The sequence below is a fragment of the Nelusetta ayraudi genome, unplaced genomic scaffold (genome assembly GCF_046127955.1).
Source record: "Nelusetta ayraudi isolate G7.1 ecotype Tasmania unplaced genomic scaffold, CSIRO-AGI_Nayr_v1 ptg000205l, whole genome shotgun sequence".
Taxonomy (NCBI): domain Eukaryota; kingdom Metazoa; phylum Chordata; class Actinopteri; order Tetraodontiformes; family Monacanthidae; genus Nelusetta; species Nelusetta ayraudi.
Window position 1 is genome coordinate 165,001 of NW_027466254.1, and position 22,500 is coordinate 187,500.

Here is a 22,500-nt window from a genome sequence, read left to right on the forward strand (position 1 = left end):
GCGGAGTTTTGATGCCGTCGGTGAGAAACTGCAATGTCAGTAGTCCCGAGAATGAAAAAGACTTTAGATTCATAGGGTGAGTCCAAACCTTTGATCGGTAGTGTACACATACATCGTGCTTTAAAGTGGTCGTATGAGATCGTGAGAAATGAATAATGTATATCGCTATCACTATGTGCAGTGATAGCATAACGGGTCGAAAACCTCCAGATGGGATTCACCTGATTATTGTTCTTCCCTCTCCAAACGGCCCCAACATCTCCTTGTGTGAACGTACCAGGCATGATGGAACAAAAAAGGTAAAAGGCCACAGGAAATTATTCAGCGTGTTTCGAGGCGAGCGAGCGAGCAAAGGGAAGGCGGGAGGGAGGCGGGGGGGTTGGGGGTGGGGGGTGGGGGGTGGGTGGGGGCACCCAAAAAAAAAAAAAAAAAAGAGAGAAAAGGAAGCGGCGCTCGCTCTGATGTTGATTTAAGCAAACCTTTGGAGATCCATCTCATTATGTTCCACGCGGGGCCGCCAGCACATGTGGGCTCCATTAGGGCGGCGCAGTTGACCAGTGGCCGCGCTTTCAGCGGGTTCAGAGTTCACAGTTGTCCCGAATTAGCCGCCGCCTCTCAGACAGGACCCCTGCGCACGCCCGGCCGGTGCCCGCCCCCCTTAATGGTCTCCTCCCGCAACTTCACACTTAATATTTCAGATTTATTGACTATTACCAATGCTACCACGCCGGTAGCGGTTCCGTTTTGCTTTCTTTCTTTCTTTTTTTTTTTTTCTTTCTTTTTTTTTTAAATGTGAGAGATGTAAATAAGGGAGTGATTGGTGTTTTGTTTGTTTTTTTTTCAAGAGGATGCAACACCATCGCAGCACAGTTTGATTAGGTTTATGCGTTTGCTTGTTAATTTGTTTGCAATATTTCAAGCAAAACATTTCTTGTGTTCTTAATTTGAATAAATCAAACCCATCGATGTCTTTAACTTTCTCTTTATTGTGTTTATAAGTTTGACGGGTCTTTAAATCCTCCTCTGGTGCAGTTGCTGTTATTATTTCCAGTTCTTTTCTTTGTGTCTTGGTGTTTTGTGCTCAAGCTCTTGTTGCTTTATTTGAGTTTGTGCACGTCTCAGACAAACATTGGGAAATTATTTTCCGGAATATATATTTTTTTTTTATTTCACTTTGTGTGCGCGTGTGTGTTTGTTTGTGCGTGTGTGTGTGTGTGTGTGTGTGTGTGTGTGTGTGTGTTTTTAAGGGATTTTGCATAAGACTGCCTGAGTTGAAGAGAAAGTTTCAACAGTTTCCGCGCATTAATAAATCATACTAATCTCTTAGAGACGCCACTTTTGTCAGTAAAATCAATATGTTGACAAGCACGCCGAGAAGATATACTCGATAAAAAAAAAAGAAATGTTTTTTTTCCCCCCTCCCCTCCGTGGGAGATCAAGGTATTTTTGTTTCTCTTCCTGAGATACACAGCTCCTCTTCCACACGCACTCAGATTTATGTGCGCTGATAAAGTTATAATTGGCTTTTGCTCGGTGCGGCTGTTTACCGCGCCAGTCATTAAAAGTATCCAAGAATAGCAAATTAGGAGTCTGTTAATTCCGAAAACAAACAGTGCGTGCGACTGAATCGGTCTCCTATTTGATCCCAGCCATTGATCTCCAACCGGTGACGGGGACTTTTTTTCATGTATTATTCTTTCTGTGCGGCGCGATTCAAGGTGAGGCGCTACAATGCAGCTCACATCTTTATTTTCAGATGCTCCCGCTCACATCACAGCCTAATTCCTTCTCTTCTCCTCCTCCTCCCCTGCCTCGCGCTACTTTGCTGACACCGTGTACCCCGTGCGCTCCTAGCCTCCGCGGCATTTGATCATTTGTATTCCCAATAAAGGGGGAAATTTACAGCGTACACTCCTACTTCCTGTACCTCGAGCCGCCGTTGCCGAGGTTTACAAATGAACGAGGGGGTTGCGGCGCTCGGCGTCTGCGCCGCCTCTCCCGAGATCACCTGGCACACTTAATCAAACATCGCGGCTTTAATTTGGCGCCGCTAGTTTGCCGACGCGCCCCCTCCCCGAAAACAACATTTACATCATCGTCTATGGCGGGCGCAGCTGACAGCAGGCGGGGGGGGGGGGAGAAGAAAACACACCCGGCGCATGCAGATGCGCCCGCAAAGACGTTCGTCGGCCTCGCAATCGCTCACCGGTGACACGGGGGGTTGGGGGGGTTAGGGGGGGGAAATCAGTTTGCGACTTGCAATGCCGTCGTTTGCTATTTTTTGATTTGATATATTTATTTATTTGCCCGTGACATTTCATTTCCTCGCCCGTATTTGTTTCGATGCAGCCTGGCTTTTCGCCTTGCCGCCGGAGAGGAGCCACCCACGGTGAAAGTCCCCCCGGCTGCCGCGATAACTAGACGAGCGCTCGGCGCCATTAGCGGCTCCCGTCGTCCGCGGGCGTCCGACAGCCGGGCTCCCGACTGCATGTTTTTTTTGTTTTTTGTTGGTTTTTTTTTCAGTACCTGCGAAATCTGCCCATTTTTGGTGCAACATTATGTTCTTTCTTTTTCCTTTTTTTTTTTAACTCCCTCTAATTGTTTCAAATGGCCCTGAACTGAGCGCGTGCGGGCGGCTCCGCAGCGCGTCGGCCTCCGTTCCTATTTGGCTGTTTGGTGGACGAGAGTTAAAAAAAAAAGAGAAGGAAAAAAAAAGAGGAGAAGGAGCCGCACTTCATTTTCGCATGCTCGTCGTGCCGGCGGTTTGCAGGCGGATTAGAAGTCAAAAAGGGAGAGCACTATCACCCACTGCGTTAGTTATTGAAGTGAGAGATGACATTTAGCTGTAGTTAATTATGTATGCAAAACTCAGCCGCTCAGCTGCTAGAAGAGGTCAGCTTGACAAAGTAACCCCACACCGGGGAGAGTCTCATCGCTATGAGATAGCCCTATTAGAAGACACACACACACACACACACGCACGCACACACACACACACGCACAAGCGCGAGCTCGTACGCACACACGTGTACACACACACACACACTGGGGTTTTTTTTCTCCTCCTCTCTGCTTTTCGGTCTCGTCCACTTGGCCGTACAAATACATTGTTTTCATGCATTCATTCAACAGCTGATCAGCTCACTTAATGGCTAAGAATGATTTTTTTTTCTCCCCCCCCCCCCGCCCCCACCCACCCCCAACACACACCCTCACTACCCACCCCGCCTTCTGCTGCTGCTGTAGTTTATTTATTCTTCCCTTCAGCCGTTTGTGTGCCATTACTTTTCGACGCCAATTATTTTATTTAGTGTTGCAGTTTATATATATTTCTATGTATATATATCGACTTTTTTTTTCTTTTTTTTTTTTTATCCCTGCCTAAAAGTCAATGATATTGTGTGTTTAGTTATAAGAGGCTGCAGTTACATCTTAATTTCCCCCATTATTATGGCGTTTTACTGTAAGAATGGAATTAGGGGCTAATTGAAAAGAAATCCTAAAATATCTACCGTTGGTGTAAATTGAATTAATGAATAAATTTCACAGAGTTCCAATTACGTGCTCCTTGTATACGTGTGTGAGAATGTATGCCGCTTCTTCTCTTCCAGTCTTTGTTCAGATCCACGTCTGTGTTTGTACGTTTCTGTGTACGTTGGTGTGTGTGTGTGTGTGTGTGTGTGTGTGTGTGTGTGTGTCTGTGTGTGTGTGGTGTTTTTTTTTTTTTTTTTCTGAGGGTGGAGTGCGGGGTGGGGATGTGTGTCTGTGTGTGCGTGCGTGCGCGTGTGCCTGTGTGTGTGCACAATTCAAACTGCAGCACATCAAAAGAAAGTGGGAGATTTTCATAACTATTTTTTTTCTTTGTAGTTCTTTAATTGCGTCCCTGTGGCTTTCTTTCCCTGGACAGAATCTTAAACACAACATTCTTTTTTGTGAGAAGAAAACCCAACTTTATTTTTATTTATATATTTAACAACAGACAAGTGTCAGGGTCGTTACTTGGGAGGGTTTTTTTTTTTTTTTTTTTCTTTTTTCCAACGTAAGAATTTAAAGGAATATTCTAAATATATAATCAGGGTGTGTGTGTGTGTGTGTAACTTTTTTCCTCTGTTTACCCTTTCCTTCAGCTTTTTTCAGGTTCATATAATTCTTCTTTCTAGGATTTCTTTTTTTAACTCCAGTCATCTTGTGACTGTTCTTCTAAAATTTGACTATGACTTTAAATATAAATGAACGGCATTTGGGAAGCTTTTATTTCCAGTGTGATCTTTCACCAACTCTCCCGGCGCTCCTGCACTCCTTGTTTGCCGCTGCGCCGGCGTGTGATCATGTCATCGGCGTGCGTTTCGCCCGAGCTTTTTTACGTTTATGGTGAAGCGAACGCAGGAAAACACCGACGCTGTAGATGGACGATGCGGCAGAGAGGAGAAACTGCTCGTCCTTCATTCCTGTGCGTGCGTGCGTGCGTGCGTGCGTGGGGAGTAATGGATGTTTGCGTCGATGCAACCTGGTCTTGCCAAACACACACACACACACACACACACACACACACGCACACGCCCGGTGTCACCTACAGCGGTATCGTCCCTCGCAGTCAGGCAGGGATCGCCGTTGCACCTGCTAATTACCATCTTACCAACCCGGAGAGTTTAAATGGAGATCTGTTCTCTGTCTGACCTTTGACCCCGTGCTCTTTATGTGACGCACTTCAAGCCCTGTTTGGGCCTGGCTGGGCCGGGCCTTAATGAGGCCCCATGTCTGCCCTCTGTGGGCTGCGCGCTTTGGATGCCCTGCTTTCATCCCCGACCATCTTCCCCTTGATGTAAATTGAAAAGATCACAGCTATGGGGAGAAGACCTGTACTGGGAAAGGCCCCTCTGCATAGATTATGAATATCATAACTCAACAGTTCCTCCCCTCCCTCCCTCCCTCCCTCCCCGTCTGCCTCCCCCCACCCCCCACCCCCACTGCCACCCCCCTTTCCCTGTACAATGCTAAAGTTCTAATTGGACCCAATGGGGGGGGGGGGGACTCTCTGCCTTTGATCTCATCACCGCCACTGTGACTTTACACTAAAAAAATGTCACTGCCAAATTGGGTTATCACCTGTAGAGCCTTGGCCTTCCTCTGATGCCTGCGCGCATCTCGTTAGCTCTGCTCAAACTGTAGGAGTTAATTAGTTTGACAGAGCCATTACCGCCGAGGCATACCTGATGATCGTGGTGGTAGGCGCCGGAGTCGAGGAGGGACGGGGAGGAGGAAGAAGAAGAAGAAGAAGAAGAAGAAAAAACACCCCAGCCACTAAACACACATTTATTGGTGTCACACATGTGAAGGAGGAGGGCGCCGCCGCCGCCGCCGCCGCCGCCGCCGCCGCCGCCGCCGCAGTCGCAGTCGCTTCCACTTCTCTTCAGCGGCTGAACGAATCGTTCCACGTGGCTGAAGACGACTGGAGTTTTTTTTTTTTTTTTTTTTACGTCGCCAGCCGACGTGGAACTTTTTTCGGGGGATCTGTCGCTTCGTCACCTTTGTTTTTTTTTTGTTTTTTTTCTTCCTCCCGCTTCATTAGAGAGCCAGAGTTCTCCTCGGCCGCTCAGCGCCGGCGCTGCCACAAACTGCGGTGCTCGCGAGCAAACTCCCGCCGCCGCCGTCCCTCCAGTCTGCGCCAGTCTTTTTGGGGTGCCAACCCACCCCAACACACACACACACACACACACACACACACACACACCACCCTCCCACTTAGACTGACGTGATGTCCTCTTTGATTCCCTCCTCTCCGCCCCCGATAGAAAAGACAGTTTAATGATGTGCGGGGATGAAAAAAGGAAGAAAAAAGAAGGGGGGCGGGGGGGCAAGAAAAAAAAAAACAAAACAGCGAGAACCCACACAAACATGAAATATTAATTCCAGAAAGGGCTTTTTTTTCTCCCCCCCCCCCCCATAAACAAAAAAGCATTTAGCACAATGAGCGAATATGGAGATGACACTTGTTAATTTAGCCGCGATAAACTTCCTGTTTGATGCCTGCGAGCGCCGGCGACGGCAGCGCAGGGGGACGGCGTGGAGAGCGAGGGAGGAGCCCAGGGGAGACGAGCCGACGCCGCCTCGTTTTGTCTTTGTCCCATTTTTAAGGCTGCCACTCTCGGCTCCCCGTCTCCCCGCCGCCGCCGCCCCAACACAGCGCGCCTTTTCTTTGCGTGAGCGCCGGCAATGGCGACACTTTTGCTTCTCCTCCCCAAAAGTTTGCCACAGAGGCTCGAGTGATTTTTTTTTTTGAGGGGGGGAGTGTGTGTGGGGGGGAGGGCGGGGTCACTCGTTTGCAGATATTTCTAACCCCATTTTAAATATATTTTGGATTTTTTTTTTTAATTGACACTCTTAAAGGTCCAGTGTGTAATATTTGGCTTGATTTATGATTTTTATATTGGTAAAAGCTGAACATACTGCTCATAAATACATTAATAAAAGTGCGTAATCGCAGTACAATAAAAAGTAATTTGCTTTTCCTTCCTTTAGAACGGTTCTCATACATATAAGAATACTGTGTACATAGAGCAATAAGGGTCTGGCTCCTCGTTAGCTGCCATCTCGCGCCACCATTATTTAAGGAGGCCCTAATTACAAAACTGTCAGGCGGGCGACCTTTAACACCGGGCTTCCTTAAAGTTTCTACACACTGGACCTGTAATTATTGCGGCTATCGATCAAAAACATGAACACATTTAGATTGAAAATGTATGACAAAAGTTGCGGCCTCACAGAGATGGGAGATGAAGACAGCCACTGGCAAAGTTTGATTCTCTCTCATGCCGAACAGAAAATCTTGCAGAGCTGTTTCTGATATGCTGAAAATAGCGCCGTGTCGGGGAGCGAAGCACCGAATAGACCTGAGAAATATGCAGGGTTAGGGAGCAGTGTAGTGGAAAGTCTCACCGCAGCCAGCATTGGCAATAATTGTGTTTGCTGAGTTCTCTGCTTTGCGTGAGTAATCTCAATAGCACCAGTGGAAGCTGCCGTCAAACGATTCAAACTGCTTTGTTTGTCCCCAGTCTGAAAATAAAAACTGGCTGGACGCTGTGGGTTTTTTTTTTCCCTCCCCCTCAAAAAAAAAAAAAATGTCTTGATTGGAACTGAATTTCGCCGAGCGCTTCAGATTGTGTCACAGCGGTCGGTGGGGGGGCGGGGGGGGGGCCCTCCCCCTCCCCCTCCCCCTCCCCCTCCCACTGCTGCTGCCGCTGGCCGCCTGGCTGTGTCACAGCGCAGCCAGATAACTGCTGAGCAGGTGAGGAGAGCCTCTTGACAACTTCTTCCTCCCATCCTTTGTCATCCTAAAACAAGTCGGGGCCCCGCCGCCACCGCCGCCGCTCCTCCCATCGCGCCTCCCGGAGTCCCGCAGACGAGAGCCGCGAGAGTGGGGAAAGGGAAGTGGAGGAAAAATAATTAAAAGACGTTTTATGTCAGGAGTGCCTTTTTAATGGAGGGAGTTGGGGAGCAGCGCCAACCTGGGGAGAGGGGACGGAGAGAGGAGGTGATGGGAGCCGAGCGGGATGCGGCTGCATGGCGAGGGAGAGAGGGAGGGAGAGAGAGAGAGAGAGAGAGAGAGAGAGAGAGAGAGAGGGAGTGTAGATGTGAGTTTCCTCTCTGCCGTCCCCTCCGTCTCGCCAACCCCCCTCTGTCTTCTGCTCAATTAGCAAAGCAGCAGGTGTTCTCAGCAGCACAACAGATCCGCTCCGAGGGAAAAGGAGGCTCGAGCTTTCCGCCCCTCCACCACCCGACCCACCGTTCTTTTCTTTTCTTCCCCCCCTCCACCCCCCGTTTCTTTTTTTGTGATGACCTGCAAATGTGATACTTCACACCCAGAATGGGCGAGCTGGTTCCTCCGCCAATTTCAGAGGTGATAATTTAACTTTTTACCCCTCCAACCTCCCTCCCTGCGTCCCAACCTCCTCCTCACCCTTACCCCCCCTCCCCCCCCCCTTCCTTTCGCTACCTCACATTCCCTCCCTTGATGTTTTTTTTTTCTCTCTCTCTTTCTCCTTTTCTTGCACCCCCCCCCCCCCCCACTCACCAGGTGTCCTCCCTGAAAAGCAAGCTCAAGAAGCAGTCCACGGCCACGGGGAGCGGCGTGGCGAGGGCCTTCCTGCGGGCGCAGGCCGCCCTGTTCGGATCCTACCGAGACGCCCTCCGATACAAACCCGTAAGGAGCCGCCCGCCGACCACGTGACCACGCTGTGCTGTGTTCTGAATGCCACTCACCAGATCGACTGTCAAATGATTGCACTTGTTTTGAAGCGTTCAGGATGGCCGCGATAAGACCACTATTAGAAAACATCACGCAACCAAATTTTGTTCAGTGCTCCTCAGCTGGTTTGACTGCACAACAATAAAGGGACAAATAAAGGCAATGGTTGAAAACGTCGGCAAGGTATTAAAACAACACAACAGTAAAGTAAAATGCATGAGCACTGTATAAAATAGAAGCTCAAGTCACTGTGAAATGTTTGATTTTTCGTTGTTCTCTTCATGTTCTTGGCGTGGGGGTTCTTCCCGACAGTATTTCTGAGGTGTCGGCCGAAGTGACCCAAACCAAAAGCCAAAACCACAAAGGTTTTCAATGCGGCTCTTTTGACAATGAGCCGATTGAATTGATTTAATATTCGTGCGGTGAACACCGTAAATGTTTGGCCGGCGTGGGTGGAGTTGGATGAAATATCTGCGTTTTCAGCAGCAGCAGCAGCAGCAGCAGCAGCAGCGGCAGCTGGGAGAGCGAAGGTGGGCCTGTCTGAGACCCCGAAATGTCAGCGCGGCTGAAAAGACTCCGGACGTTTCCTTTGAAGATCCCTTTTAGCCACCTTTGGTGTTTTACTCTCCTTTTACAAACCCTCCTAACATTTCTTTTCTGGATCATTTCTGCTCCTCAAGTCGGCTCCTCGGCGCGCGGCGAACCCACCGCATGTCCTGTTTGTCAAATAGCAGAGCCTTTGTTCCCTGGGCTTTGAGATTAATTGGACTTTGTGGATTCCCGGAGTCAAGATGCTACATTATTGATGCTGTCTCTCTTTTTTTTTCCTTCTTCTTCTTCTTCTCCCCACCACCACCACCACCACTGCCGTATACAGGCAGTACATGAACAAACTGCCTCCCCTCTGACACAAACGCTGAGACTCGGTGGATGCGTGAGGTTGTTTGTGCGTGTGTGTCTGTGTGTGTGACTGTGAGAACAACACGCAGTCATTTTTTTTTACTTGTGTTTTTTTTTTTTTTTTTTTTTTTAGCTCCGCTGGTTTACTCATCTTCAGACGGGATCCGGGAAAGAGTTAACTTGCGTACACAAACATAAGTGTGCGCGTGAAGTTACTGCTCATTGTTTTTTTGGGAGGATTTTTTGGGAGGGCTGTGGGGGGGATGTTTGCGGAACGTCGCCTCGCTACTCTGTTCGGAGCTGCAGCTAAAAGGGAAAACAAAACCACCCTGAGACGCGCTCAGACGGAGCTAGGCGGTGCGGCGAGGTGCACAGGCCCATATGCCTCGACAGAAGGAGGGGTGTGGAAGCATGGCGGGAGCCTCGCTGAGCTGAAAATGAAACACCGCTGGAAAATAGAAAATGATAATGAGTAGAAAAGCGATCAGCTGATTTGAGCAGCGTTTCCGCCGCTGATCTGTTTTCGCGCGAGTTAATAGCGCCCGGAGCGCCTCGCACCGCTTCGCCCACGTGGCACAGCTGCGTTCCGGCAGAGGAGAAGAAAAAAACGATAATGGGCCGGAAATAAGGAATAGTTGACTTTTCACCGGAACCATTGAGTCAGATCTGTGTTTTCACCGTTTGCGTCTCAAAGTTGGAGCCACTGTTAGGCTGCGTTCACACTGAAGGTGAATCTGATTCAAATCAGGTTCCTTCTTAAATTCTCACATTTTTAGGGCTGTTTTTAAGCAAGTGTCCAAATGGGATCCGGCTCTGTTCAGACTGGGCCACATTATTGAGCCGTCTGACAGGTTGCTGTAGCAACAACGTCGGAGCGGAGGCGTGGTCCAGCGCGTGGACTGCGTGACGCCATGTACCTGGAGCTTGGCTTGAATGGAGCTGCCTGCCCACACACTGATGAGCCAATGAGATTCCTCCTCTGTCCAGGGACGCAGAGGGACGTCACAGACAGTCCAAACCGATCCGTGTGTTTGGAGCTGTTCAGACTGAGACGCATCTGTCCAAACGCGATTTGAAAGTACCTCTTGAAGGTTGAAAAATCGGATTTCGTGTGCTTTGTGACCGTCTGGATGGGCTAAAAATCTGATTTTGTCTGGCAGTCTGAACGCGGCGGCTCTTGTTGCATCCAGGTGGATGAGAAACGGTAATTGAGGGCAAATTCAAAACAAACATCGGGTGTTTCATTTGGTTTTTAAAGGGATCAATTTTCCCGATCAAGACTTTTTTTCATATGTGAGTTATATTCCCATTATTCGCTGCACAGCAAGCTAGAGCTTGAAGATGCTCCTCCGTTATCCTAGATGGGACCAAATTGAAAAATCACTCTTCATATCCCGTGCTTCCATTTTTTTTTTTTTTCAACACAATCATTCCCTTGTGCTGTTTACGTCATGTTGTTTATTAAGTTTTTTCTCTCTCACCACATTGGTGTCAGATGAATTTGTTTATGCAACAACAACAAACAGGCACATTTCTCAATAGACTTAGTATTCAGCACGCTGCCAGCATCCTGGCGCGTGAAGTCAGGTGGATGTGTGACCGTGCTCCTCCGTCCAATTACAAGCTGAAATGTAGGAGGGAGTGAAGACATCAACTTCTTGTTTATCTCCGTCATTTACATACGTTCCATATGTCGCTGTCAGGCTAACATGAAAATACACTCACAAATGTAAGTAAAATGTACGTTTACTCTTCAGAGGACACGTGCGCGAGCTTACACACACACACACACACACACACACACTATTCTCTGTCCTGTGTTTCTCAGTGTAGCTCAGCTCTGTAGCTCTGCCTCGGGGCTTCATAAATATTCTTCTTTCTTCTGAATATTCTTGTCATTGAATTCCTTTGTTATGTAGTTGTCTTTATAGATCGTCTCTTCTACAGTCAAATATACAATCGGTTTTTGTTTTGTTTTTTCAATCAAATTTTACATGTGCGTGCATATACTGAAGGTTATTTCCCCCCCTGCTGTTTTCCAAAGAATGATTCTTTTATTGTGCAAGTTCAACGCTGCGTATGCGATGTCGAATTGTTCAAAAGTAATGTTTGTGCAAAAATGTGATTATCCAATACTGGAATGGCAACTTCAAGAATCCATCAAATATTTAACGAGCTCTGCAGCTTCTATTCCCAAAGAGTAAATCCAAAATGAAGTTATGGAAAAAAAAAAAAATGTTTTGAATTCTGCTTTTTCAAAATTGCCATTTCTAAATTTAAGATAGCTGGCAAATTTGCAGTTAATAAGAGGAAAACTGAGTTAACGGATGACCAGGTCAGAAAACGTGAATTTTCTTTTTAATCCATTGACACTGTGGTAGAATTGAAAGAACAGCTCCATGAGAGAAAAGAAGACACGCAAAGTGCATCAAGAGTTCTAGGTCAATTCATAAGTCGCTGATTAAAGACCAAGATCTGGTCCCCAGCTGCACAGTGGCTGCGCACAACTTGTCAGAGGAGGGTGCATTAAATGCAAAGCAATAATTTAGCTGGAGTTATTTTAGAAGAATCAATGGAGAAATCAGTGCTTTTAAGAAATAAGAAAGTTTACGTTTGTATTTATCTTATTTTAAAGAGGTGCAGGCGATCCTCGGTGACCCTCTTCAAAATCTGACTGAAATTACGTGAAAGAAGCAAATGTTGCGTGTTTTTGTGCAGTTTTAATAAAGCGTTTGCTGGATTCTGGCAGCAGTTGGCATTTAACAGAGTCTGTGTGGAGCAAAGATGTTGTTGGATCCTGACGGTCGCACGGAAACCATCTTAGCGTTGACTTTGGATGGGTTTCTTTTTTTCAGTCCTAGTTTGCCGTGTTTCAATTTTTTTTTTTTCCCCCTGCTGCAGTCTGGTCCGAGGCTGTTGCAGCCAGATGGAGACTGCAGACATGATTAAACTACCAACAAACTACTTTCGGCCCGTGTTTTTTTTTGTTTTTTTGTTTTTTTGTTTTCAACGGGACGGCACGCCCCCAAAAACTTTTCAGTGATGTAAGTGGAACAGTATCCCTGTGATGTAATTTGGGCCATCGATAGCATCCGCCCATCTTTGGAGGAAAGAAAAAAATGAAAGAAAGCATAGGGGTGGGGGGGTGGGGGGAGGGGGGAGGGGTGGGTGTCAGTTGGTCTCGGGTGTTGTGAAGTTGTTTTTGTGTGCCACCGCTCACAGCCACCACCCCCCTCTACCCCCCCACCCCACCGAACATACAAAGAGCATTGTTTCACACCAGAGGAATTTAGAGCGCCGCGGAATTATGTGAGAACGGTGTTAATTATATGGAATGAGCCGCTCTCAGAAATGACTGTGGGGCTCCGTCTGATTGGCCTGCAGTGGTTCTGTTGTCATCCTCCGTGTCTATAGCTCACAGGCCAACAGACATGATGTAAGAAATCGTAATAATGCGATAATGTTTTCATGTGGAGCAGCGCGGAGTTTACTGGGACACTGTCTTCTCGTCAGGGGGGCGGGGTGGGGGTGTGGGGGTGTGGGGGGGGCGGGGGGCGACTGCGTGTGCTGCGCCAGGGGAGCTGTTTTCTTTCTTTTCTTCAGAGAAAAAAAAAACTGCTTTCATTTTTTCCCCTCTTCCTGCTTCATGCTTTCCTTCCTCTTTCCTTCCTGTCTCACTTCTTTCCCAACTATTTTCCTTTCGACCGACGTCGCCCCACCAGTGAGGAAATCAAATGAAATAATCCTCACTTGATGTTGTTGTTGTTGCTGTTGCTGTTGTAGATTATTTCCAGTGTCTTTTCAGACATTTTCAGACGCGATGATTTCTCTGCTGTGGGTTCGAATCGTGGCATCGCTGTCTACAACAAAAAAAAAAAAATGTGCCGCCTTTAAGAACAGAGGTGGCGGAAGTATTCATGTTCTGTACTTAAGTAAAAAAAAAAAGATACTTGTTGTTACTAGTTGTGACAGAATAATCTGGACTGAACTGACCACAGGTCATCTGGATCAATTTTAACAGCTTTGATACTATAATTTTATAATTATAATATAATACATATGATATATCTATGTGTCATAATGTGTTTAACACAACAGCAGAGTTCAAGTGGCTCCACTTCAACAAATAATAGTGACTGTAATAAGTAATAAGAGAATTACTTTGGGGAGAATGTGTATCAAAAGTAACAAGCAGTGTAGAAAGTACAGATATTTGTGCCCAAATGTCGGGAGTAAAAAGTGAAAAGTACAGATACCTGAAACATCTGCTAAAGTGCAGTAACAGAGTACTTGTACCTCGTTACTTCCCTCCTCCGCCGCCAAACGGTGTGGAGACTGATTCATCCGCGCTGTGCGTTCTAATCTAATCTCTGTTTCGCTCCTCAGGGGGAGCCGATAACGTTCTGCGAGGAGAGCTTCGTGAATCACCGCTCCAGCACCATGAGGAACTTCCTGTCCATGGCTGTCAACCTGCAGCTCTTCAAACAGGTACAAGCAGCTGTCTGCACACACGCGCGGAGGCGGGGCTGCACGCGCGTTTGTGTGTGTGTGTGTGTGTGTGTGTGTGCGTGTGAGCTTCCCCGCACCTGCACGGGTTCATCGTTCCTGCGGGCGTCAGTCTGTTGGATGCAACTCAGCCAAATGTCACAAACAACGTCATAAACGACGCGTTTTAAAATCCAGCAAGTTTGCCGTCCCAACCCCAAGGTCGCTTAACTCTCCTCTCATTCCTTTATCTCCTCACTTTTATTTTTTATTTTAATCACCCGCTATTTTTTTATTATTCATATTATTATTCAGGCAGGTGTCCAGACATTTTTTTTTTTCCTGCTTTGCGATCAGCTCCTTAATCCTTTGCTTCTTCGGAAAAGCGGAGGCTTTATTGACCTTGTGAAAGCAGACATCCGCTTCTCAGAGCCGGAGAAAACCCCCGAATCTTCCCCGAGTGTTAATCCTGTGAGCGCGCAGTCGTCTCCGCCGCCCCCGAGGTCCGAGGTGTTTATTCCGTGAGCGTGAGCTCTCCGGGCTGCGGCTCTTTATTTGCGGGCTCGTGCGCCACTTCCCCTTCAAATCGCTCATGTACTACTACACTCCGCCAGAAAGGGGGGGGGGGGTGGGGGGGGAAACCCCAACAAAACCCCGGCAGCGATGCTGCGCTCGCCAAAGGCAAACGAAGAGACACCTCGGGCGGCGAATAAAATTTCCTCTCGCCCGCTTGATTTTTTTTTTGCTATTTTTTTCTCCTTTCCCCTCCCCCACCGGCCCTCTGACCCTGCGATAGGCCAGTGATTCACCCCCAAAGTGCTACGGCGCAGCGCTCCTCTGTCGGCCTTTTGTTTCGCCTGAGACTCGGCTTCATCTGTAATTTTCCCAGGCAAGAGCAGATAGCGAGCGTCGCTTCAAAGACCCCCCCCGCCCCACCACCGTCCCGGCGGTAGCGGTTGGGAAACGGGCCCCTTATCTCGTCCTGCTCCTCCACTCCGGCACTGGGGAGGGAGGAGGTTGGAGGACGTGAGCTTATCAGCATCACTCTTCCTCCCACTGAAGTGAGGGAGCGCAGCGGTCCGCCCCAGCGCTGCCTCGGCCATGACCCACATCCCCTCGCAAAAACAACGCCTGCGTGCTTGTGTGACCGCACGCACACATGCACGCCGACGCACACACATGCACACACGCATGCAGACGGCAGTTTTAGCGCTGCGAAAGTCTCTGGAAGAAAAACACGTTTGGATTTTTTTTGCCTCTGCTGCTGTTCTCTTTTCCTCCTTTTTTTTCTAATTGTCTTTATGAAAAGCTAAAGCGTGCTTTGCATTCTGTGCCAACTGCGTAATCCAATATAGTCATTAGTTGCGTTATCTATTGGCCTCGGAGTAGGACGATCCTGTCGTGCTCGTATGCCCACTAATTAAAAACCCCTGAAATAGAATTTGGCTTGGTGCAGGAGCAGTGCAAGCAAAACAATGCTGATTCCACAACGAAAGAAGCAATTAACAGTTCACAGACACGTCCTTATTTAAAAACTTTATGTACACAATGCTTTTCTTGCATTTTTTTTTTCTTTCTGTTACATGGCAGAGCTACGGGCTTGCATTATACCCCCCACCCCCAAAAAAAACCAAAAAACAAAAAACAAAACAAAAAAAACAAACAAGACACCCAGGGCGAGAAACGCTCACATGGCGCAAAGAAGAAAAAAAAAGTGTCTGGCTTCTCAGAAGCAAGCGGTCGTTACCGTTGGACTCAAAGAATAGAATCTTATTGTTATTAAAGCGGCTTAACTCAAATTATGAGTGCACCGTCTGTCACTCTCACCTGTAGTTTTTAATAATGCCAGCTCAAGCCTGAGCCAAGATTCAAACCGCACTTGGAGGATCAGTAAGCGGGAACATTAAACACATCGGGGGTGGAGCACTGGTACATAATGCTGAGGTGTTACCTGAATCTGAGGTGTCGCCATCTCGGCAGGAAATTGCTTTTTCTCGGCCCGCTTTTCTTTCCACTTTTTGGATGCTGTGGACGGACTCACCTTCTAAATCAGCACGAGCTAGATGGAGACGGATTAGTGATCCTGGAGAAGTGCCGCGTTTTCACCTCTAAACACACTCCATTTTTTCCCGGAACGTTGTGCTGGGCTTGGGACGGAACAAGTGGGAGAAGTCCCGCAGAAGAATGCAGGAGGGGGGATGGCGAGGGGTCGGGGGTGGGGGGGTACTGCTGTAGCAGTCGACGTCAACCTGCTTCCTATCAACCATCTTGGCTCCTTCGCACTCTGTGTGCACGGAGTCACCGACTGCCGTGTGCGTGCGTGCAGAGGCTTATTCAATAGAGTCCCTTTTGTCTTATTGACAAGGCAAAGGCATACACAGTTTTATTGAGTGAGCACAGACACTTGTTCTCCGATGATTTACCGCCGGCAGGCTTTTGTAGACAATGTGCATCCCGTCAATCAATGATCATCCCTCATCTCCGCTGCGTGCGAGTGAAATGAACATAACGGCAAAGTTGTGTCCCTGCAAGGCGGAAAGATTTGACTAAAAGCTGGGTCTGATAGCGGGGTTGAGGTAGGTACTCATACTGGGTTTTTGTTTTAGTCATACATTTAAAGTTCTTCAGTAGAGTCTTTGAATATAGAATCGGCTCTGCAAGTCAACAGCTGCCAAGGTGATGAGCAAATGAGGACAACCTTGCGGAGCAGCACCTGGATTGCATCCATATTTACTTCCTGATATGCTGCTGTCCTGTCTCCATTCAACACAGTTTTCAGTTACCTTTTAACAAGTGGATGGGTCAGCTAATCCCGGTGGATTCGGGAAAACGTCCCGTCTCGTCTGCAGTGCCAGGTTAGAGCCACAAAGAGGCGCTTCTTCCTTTAGTCCCCCCCCACCCCCATTGCCCGGCGAACAGCGGAGAACGGAGGGGGAAAAAATAAAAAAAAATCCAGCCCGAACGTTCCCACACAAGAACCCGAGTGACACCGTCGCCACTACATCTACAGTTATTGGGCCAAAATACCGCAAATGGGAGCCAGATTGCAAAAAGAAATTACATTTCCTTCAGACCCTCCATGTATGCGTCTGTAAATGATCCCCCGTCGAGTCCAAATCCCAGCTCCCGGCTCCACGGTTCCAGAGCTGAAATGGCTCTCGACCGCTGTGACCCAAATGCCAGTGAGTCAACGCGGTGCCGGGAGCCAGATGGAATAACTCTCCACTGTCTGCGAGTGTAACATCAACAGGAAACAGGTTGACACGTAGACGCGAAGAGCCGGAGCGCGGTTTCACGTCCAAGTGTGGAACCGTTCCTGGATCTGCTCCCCGACACTTTATCACCAGATGGCTCGAGCAGCCCTGGAAAGGGATTCATCGCCCTCTGACATTTTGTGGCGGCTTGGACACTTTTGAACGGGGACCGGTGTCCTTCGGAGCCAGCCACATCTGGAGATTGGAAAAAAAAAAACGCACTGGAGCAAAAAGTGAGTGGCCATCAAATGCATCACCAGAAGTCAAACCAGAACGGAGACAAAGAGCAAACAGCCCTCCATTCACCTTGACGATTCCACGATTTCACGGTTCCATTGGAACCGGTTCTTTGAGTCAAAATCTAAAAATAGACTGGAAAAAATGGAATACGCATGAGTTCTTGCCATTTTGCTTGATTTTGTAAATGTTATTAAAATGTTATGATGTTGTTAACACATGACCTCTCTGTGTTAGCAGTGTGCAAATCCCAAAATGCTTCATTATTAAATTCCCTATTTGCTGATGACTGCTGCCCAAAAACTGACCTTTGACCTTTCAAATGGCCGTCTATGAGCTGCACTTTAAGACTGTAAAACATCCAACGTGAGAGTCTTACACAATTGTTTTCGTATTATTTGATCTGTGTGTATGTGTGTGTGTGTGTGTGCGTGCGCGCGCGCTGACAATCCAGTCATCCCATTGGCCGATAGCTCTCAGCCAATAGGAGACGCGACAAATGTCGCAACTTTGTGTCTTTCTTTCTCCGACTTGTTTTCTCTCCCTTCCTTTGTCTGGTATCGCGCGCCGCGCTTTTCCTCGAGACAAACAAATTGCTTGCGCTGCCGCCTGTGTTTGCATGCGCGCGAGCGTGGCGGCGCTCGCTCGCTCGCCCGCTCGCCCGCCCGCTCGCTCGGTCTCCGCCATTGTCGAGCGGCGTCTAATTAAGGGGCCGCGGTCGGTAAGGAAGGTAATCTGGGGCCGGATGCGAGGAAGGAGACACGAGGGGGGTGTTAAGTGGAGGCTTTGGCGAGGTGATGATTTGGGTTGATTATGTGCACTAATTGGGCCAGCCGAGTGGCGGAGCAGCGGTTGGAACCTGCAAGTCTCACCTCTCATTAAAATGATCTAATGATCAGTTTCCAGCCCTCCTGACCAGAGGAGCGGGTGTCCGTGTCGGTCGCTAGTTAGCGGGCTGTCCCTCGAGGACGCTCGAACCCTCCCCCCCCCCCCCCCCCCACCCAAAAAAACCACACAACAACAACCAAGCGCTGCTGTCACAGTGTGGTGTGGGTGCGCTGGCAGAGGTGGGCGGAAGCGCTGGTCCCCCCCCGGTTTGCAGACTGAATCCCTGGCAAATGTGCCGGTGTCAAGAAGCACAGCAACTAATGGTGCAACATTTGTTGTTGTTGTCGTCGTCGTCGTCGTCGTCGCCGCTGCTGTTGTCGTCTTGTTTTTTGTTTTAAGAACAAAAGACTGTTTGAGGAGGTGTTGATCGTTAATTATTGTAATCATCAATCAAAACCACGTGAAATGCAAAAAAGTCTCGTTTGTGCTCATCGCGTGAGTGACACCATCAAAGGCGGCTCCGCTGCCTCTGCCTCCCACCTTCCTGTAAATACCCAAAAGAGGTTAAAATAAAGAGAGAGGGAGAGAGAGTGGGGAGGGTTTCGGGAAGCTAGTAGAAAGTCATTTTCCGGATTCTTTTTTTTTTTTCGGCAGATGTCGACTTCCTCTTAAAAAAACAAGTGCCATGTTGCAGCTGCTTGTGTTTTTATTTGGAAGGTAGTTTGTTGGATTTTTTTTTTATTTTATTTTATTTTTATTTTTTTTACACCACACAGTCAAAAAAAAAAAAGTTTGGTTGACATTTTTAGTGACTTGGGAGGAAACTAACATCAACTCGGGGGGGAACTGTGTGTTCGGATGAAGCTGAGTGTGTGTGTGTGTGTGTGTGTGTGTGTGTGTGTGTGTGTGTGTGTGTGTGTGTGTGTGTGTGTGTGACAGATCGATCCAGCACTCTCTCTCTCTCTCTCTCACTAGAAAGGTAATATTCCGAAGGATACAAAAACGGGTGTTTTCATTGCCGGGCTCGGGTCGTAAACAGCGCCGTCACAAGACACGGAAGACGTCGTAAAGATTTCACCAATTCACTCAGACCCCAAAATGCTTTTTCGTACTTTTCTCCTTTTCTTTTTTTTTTTTTTTTTCTTACGCCAACAGAATCCCGCCGTTAATCGCAGCCGCCGAGTCCAGAGTGCGTGCGCGCATCCGTGCGTATTTCCACCAGTTTCGCGACTGCGCTGGTGAAATGTGTCGCTGTGCCGGCTATTAGTCTCACGTTTATGGAGTCGGGCCGGCTTTTATGCTCTCCATGTTACAAAGGGAGGAAATGAAACTTCCCCGGCGTCTCAGACCATGTGCAGTGTGTTTTTTGTGTGTGTGTGTGTGTGTGTGTGTGTGTGTGTGTGTCTGCGGCTCTAATCCCTCACCTGCTCCACATTACCAAATCCCTGCAACCGAGCTAATCTTGGGATGTAGTTTCTGTCAGGTAGGATTAATAACGCCCCACTGTGGCCCGAGCGTTTCAGTCTCCCTCTCTCTCTGTCTAGCTCGCTGTGTGTGTGTGTGTGTGTGTGTGCACCCCAAGACCGCCCCACCCCTCCCCACCGCTCCCCTCTTTTAATAAGCACGCTGTAATTTATGGTTGCAGTTCATCGACGGACGGCTGGCCAAATTGAATGCAGGCCGCGGCTTCTCCGACGTGTTTGAAGAGGAGATCACAGAGGGAGGCTTTTGTGGAAGTAAGTAGTGCTCGACCTGTCAATCAATTAGCCACGTCACATTTATATGCCATATTTCACCCAAGCAGGAAGTGGTGCCTGAGGAGGATGTTAGGGCTGCGGGGGGCCGGGGGGGGGGCTTTAAAAGCGGGAAAAAAAAGGGACAACTGCAGTTTGCTTCTTCTCGCTTGATGAGAAATAGACTTGATTAAAACGAATACTTTTTTTTTTTTTCCTTTTTAAAAAAAAGAAAAGAAGAGGAGATTCTAAGATGTGCAAGCGACGGGCAAAACTCTCAGAACTCCTGAAACTTGTGGAACTTTTGCCTCCAAAACATTTCGTCAAAAACATTTTCGCAGCACAACACCGGCTGACGTGAGGATCACTTTCAACTCCAACTCATATCACCAAATAAACGAGTGCGTTGATAGTGGCACGGCTGCGTGTCGCCGGTCTGGTCCGTGGAGCCGCCGTCACACCCGACGGTGATTACACAAGCCATTTGGCGTCTCCTGTGTCACTGACAGCGAAAGAGGCCCGGCTGGGTTTTTGTGGGTGAAACGAGCTGTATCTCCGCACGGCGGCTCCGCTCTGTGCTTTATAGAGCGTAATGACCACTTTGTAGCGATCCCATTGGTTTTATGGGTGTTTTAATGGCCGGTTGAACAAAAACAACGGAAATGTCGTATGTCGGATATTCCGCCGTCCTCCGAACGCACTGAGCATTTTATCTCGCATTTAAAGTATCGCAGACCGACAACGAGGCCAGTGGTTGAATCGTTGACACGTGACGCGAACTTCCCTTCCTGGGAGGTTGTTTCCAAACCTGAATGCATTTGGGTGTAAACACACACACACACACACACACACACACACACACACATACAAAAAAAAAAAAAAAAGGGGGGGGGGGGGGAGGAGAGAAAAAGAGATTGACGCAAGAGTTAATGATGTTTTGGCAGCGTGGAGTCTTATTACAGACGAAGACAGAGCTCCACATCAAATGTAGCAACTCCCGCAGGAGCGCTCCGACAAATTGTCTTGTTCTGATCACCGCCGCTCCGACTCCGGATTTTTACGGGACGGGAACGAAAGATGCTGAGAGGGAAAGAGGAGAAAAAAAAGAGAGAGAGAGAGAGAGAGAGAGAGACAAAGCCATTCACGTGTTGCGGCTAATTATCAATCCCAACACAAAGCCACACTGTTGTCTGGTAAACTGTTGCTTAAACGTTTTCAAACACCGGGAGGGGGGGTGTGGTGGCTGAAGGGGGGGGCTGGGGGGGGGGGGGCGTCATTTGAAATTTGACAAAAGTCCTCAACATTTCCACACTACAGCATCTCGAGTCGTATCTTTGTCGATTGATGTGCAGCATCTTTTTTTTTTTTTTTTTTTTTTTACATATGTATTTCTGACTTGATGATTGGCCTGGATAAAGAAGGAGAACTTTATTGACACACTAACCCTGACCAGAGGACAGTGGGATCAAGCTGATACAAAGATTTACTGTTCTCTCATGCTTTGTAATGGCGATTGTACTTTTAACGTTCTGTAAATGTAAAGTCACGGAGGTTGATGTGTCCCTGCAGGTAACTCCAGGTCCTACCAGCAGTGGATGCACACTGTGAAGGTATGTGGCCGTGGCCGCCGCGCTCTGTCGGCCCTCGGTGCTTAACGTTCCGACCGGAGGCCTGTTTAATTGAAGGTGTGAGTGACGCGGCGCAGCGTTTGAAGACGGCGCCGCCCGAGCGCGCGCGGCTCCGGCTGCAGCTGCGGACGGCGGCCCGGGTGAAGCGGCGCGTGCAGTGGGGGGGATGAGGGGGAGGGGCTGAGGTGGTTTGACGTGACAAGACGTCCTCCGACATGACACGTTGATTTGGCAGCAAACACGGACCGTCACTCCGCTGAACCGACCCGGGAACATAGATCTCCTCCTCCTCTTATTTCTCCTCCTCTTATTTATCTTCCTCCTCCTCCTCCTCTTCCTACTCCTTTCCCCCCTCCTCTTCTTCCTCCTCCTCTTCTTTATCCCTTCCACCTCTTCCTCTTTTTCCTCCACCTTCTTCTCTTTTTTCTCCACCTTCACCTCTTCCTCCTCCTCCTCCCTCCTCTTCTTCCTTCTCCTCCTCCTCCTCCTTTGACTTCTCCACTTCTCCACTTCCTCATCCTTCCCTTCTACCTCTTCCTCCTCTTTTCCTCTTCCTCCTCCCTCTTCTTCCTCTTCATTTGCCGTCTCCCCCCTCCTCTCCTGCTCGCCCACCCGTCCCTCCCTCTCTCCTTCCCTCCATCTCTGTCACGGCCGCCCTCCCCCGCCCCTCCCCCCTACACCCCCCCCACCCCACCCCCCCGCTACCCCCCGCACGCCGTCAGCTAAGGCTGAATTAGTTCTCTAGAGTGCTCTTCAAAGGTTTGTTAAAGTTCACATTTCCTGACTGACAGGGATCTATAAGAGGGGCCTTCACCTCGGCCCCTCTCCTCCTCCTCCCTCTCTCCCTCCCTCCCTCTTTTTTGAGAGATGCGGCGGACACCAGAGGAGAGACGCACTTGGACAGGCGGAGATAAACGGAGAGATATTTGCGTCCCGGGTTCTCCGCAGTGTGATTTTTTTTTTTTTACTGCGGCTCTGCGATGCTCGGACCTCGTATTGAGAGCCAGTTAATGACTGCAGGGCGAGATTTGGCTGCGGTGACCATTGTGATATTGCAGAATAATTACCTTCGGAAAAATCTTAATTCAAAATTTGAAGTCTTACTTTGTTTGCGTGTGCGTGTGCGTGTGTCACCCAAAATCCTTCCTAATGTTCTCTCTCCTGTCCCGTGCAGAAAGGGGGAGCGCTCA

At 48.6% G+C, this 22,500-nt stretch overlaps 1 protein-coding gene across 3 annotated transcripts in view; it reads left to right on the plus strand.

Annotated features, from left to right (window-relative positions):
* dennd1b (DENN/MADD domain containing 1B) overlaps positions 1-22,500 on the plus strand; it is a 113,609-nt gene that overhangs the window by 76,362 nt on the left and 14,747 nt on the right. For all 3 annotated transcript variants that reach the window (XM_076015961.1, XM_076015962.1, XM_076015963.1), the window contains 5 exons: positions 8,075-8,200; positions 13,532-13,633; positions 19,595-19,685; positions 21,252-21,292; positions 22,485-22,500. The exon at positions 22,485-22,500 is cut by the window's right edge and continues 20 nt beyond it. In XM_076015961.1, coding sequence (XP_075872076.1) covers positions 8,075-8,200; positions 13,532-13,633; positions 19,595-19,685; positions 21,252-21,292; positions 22,485-22,500 — 376 coding nt within the window. The remainder of the gene's footprint in view (positions 1-8,074; positions 8,201-13,531; positions 13,634-19,594; positions 19,686-21,251; positions 21,293-22,484) is intronic.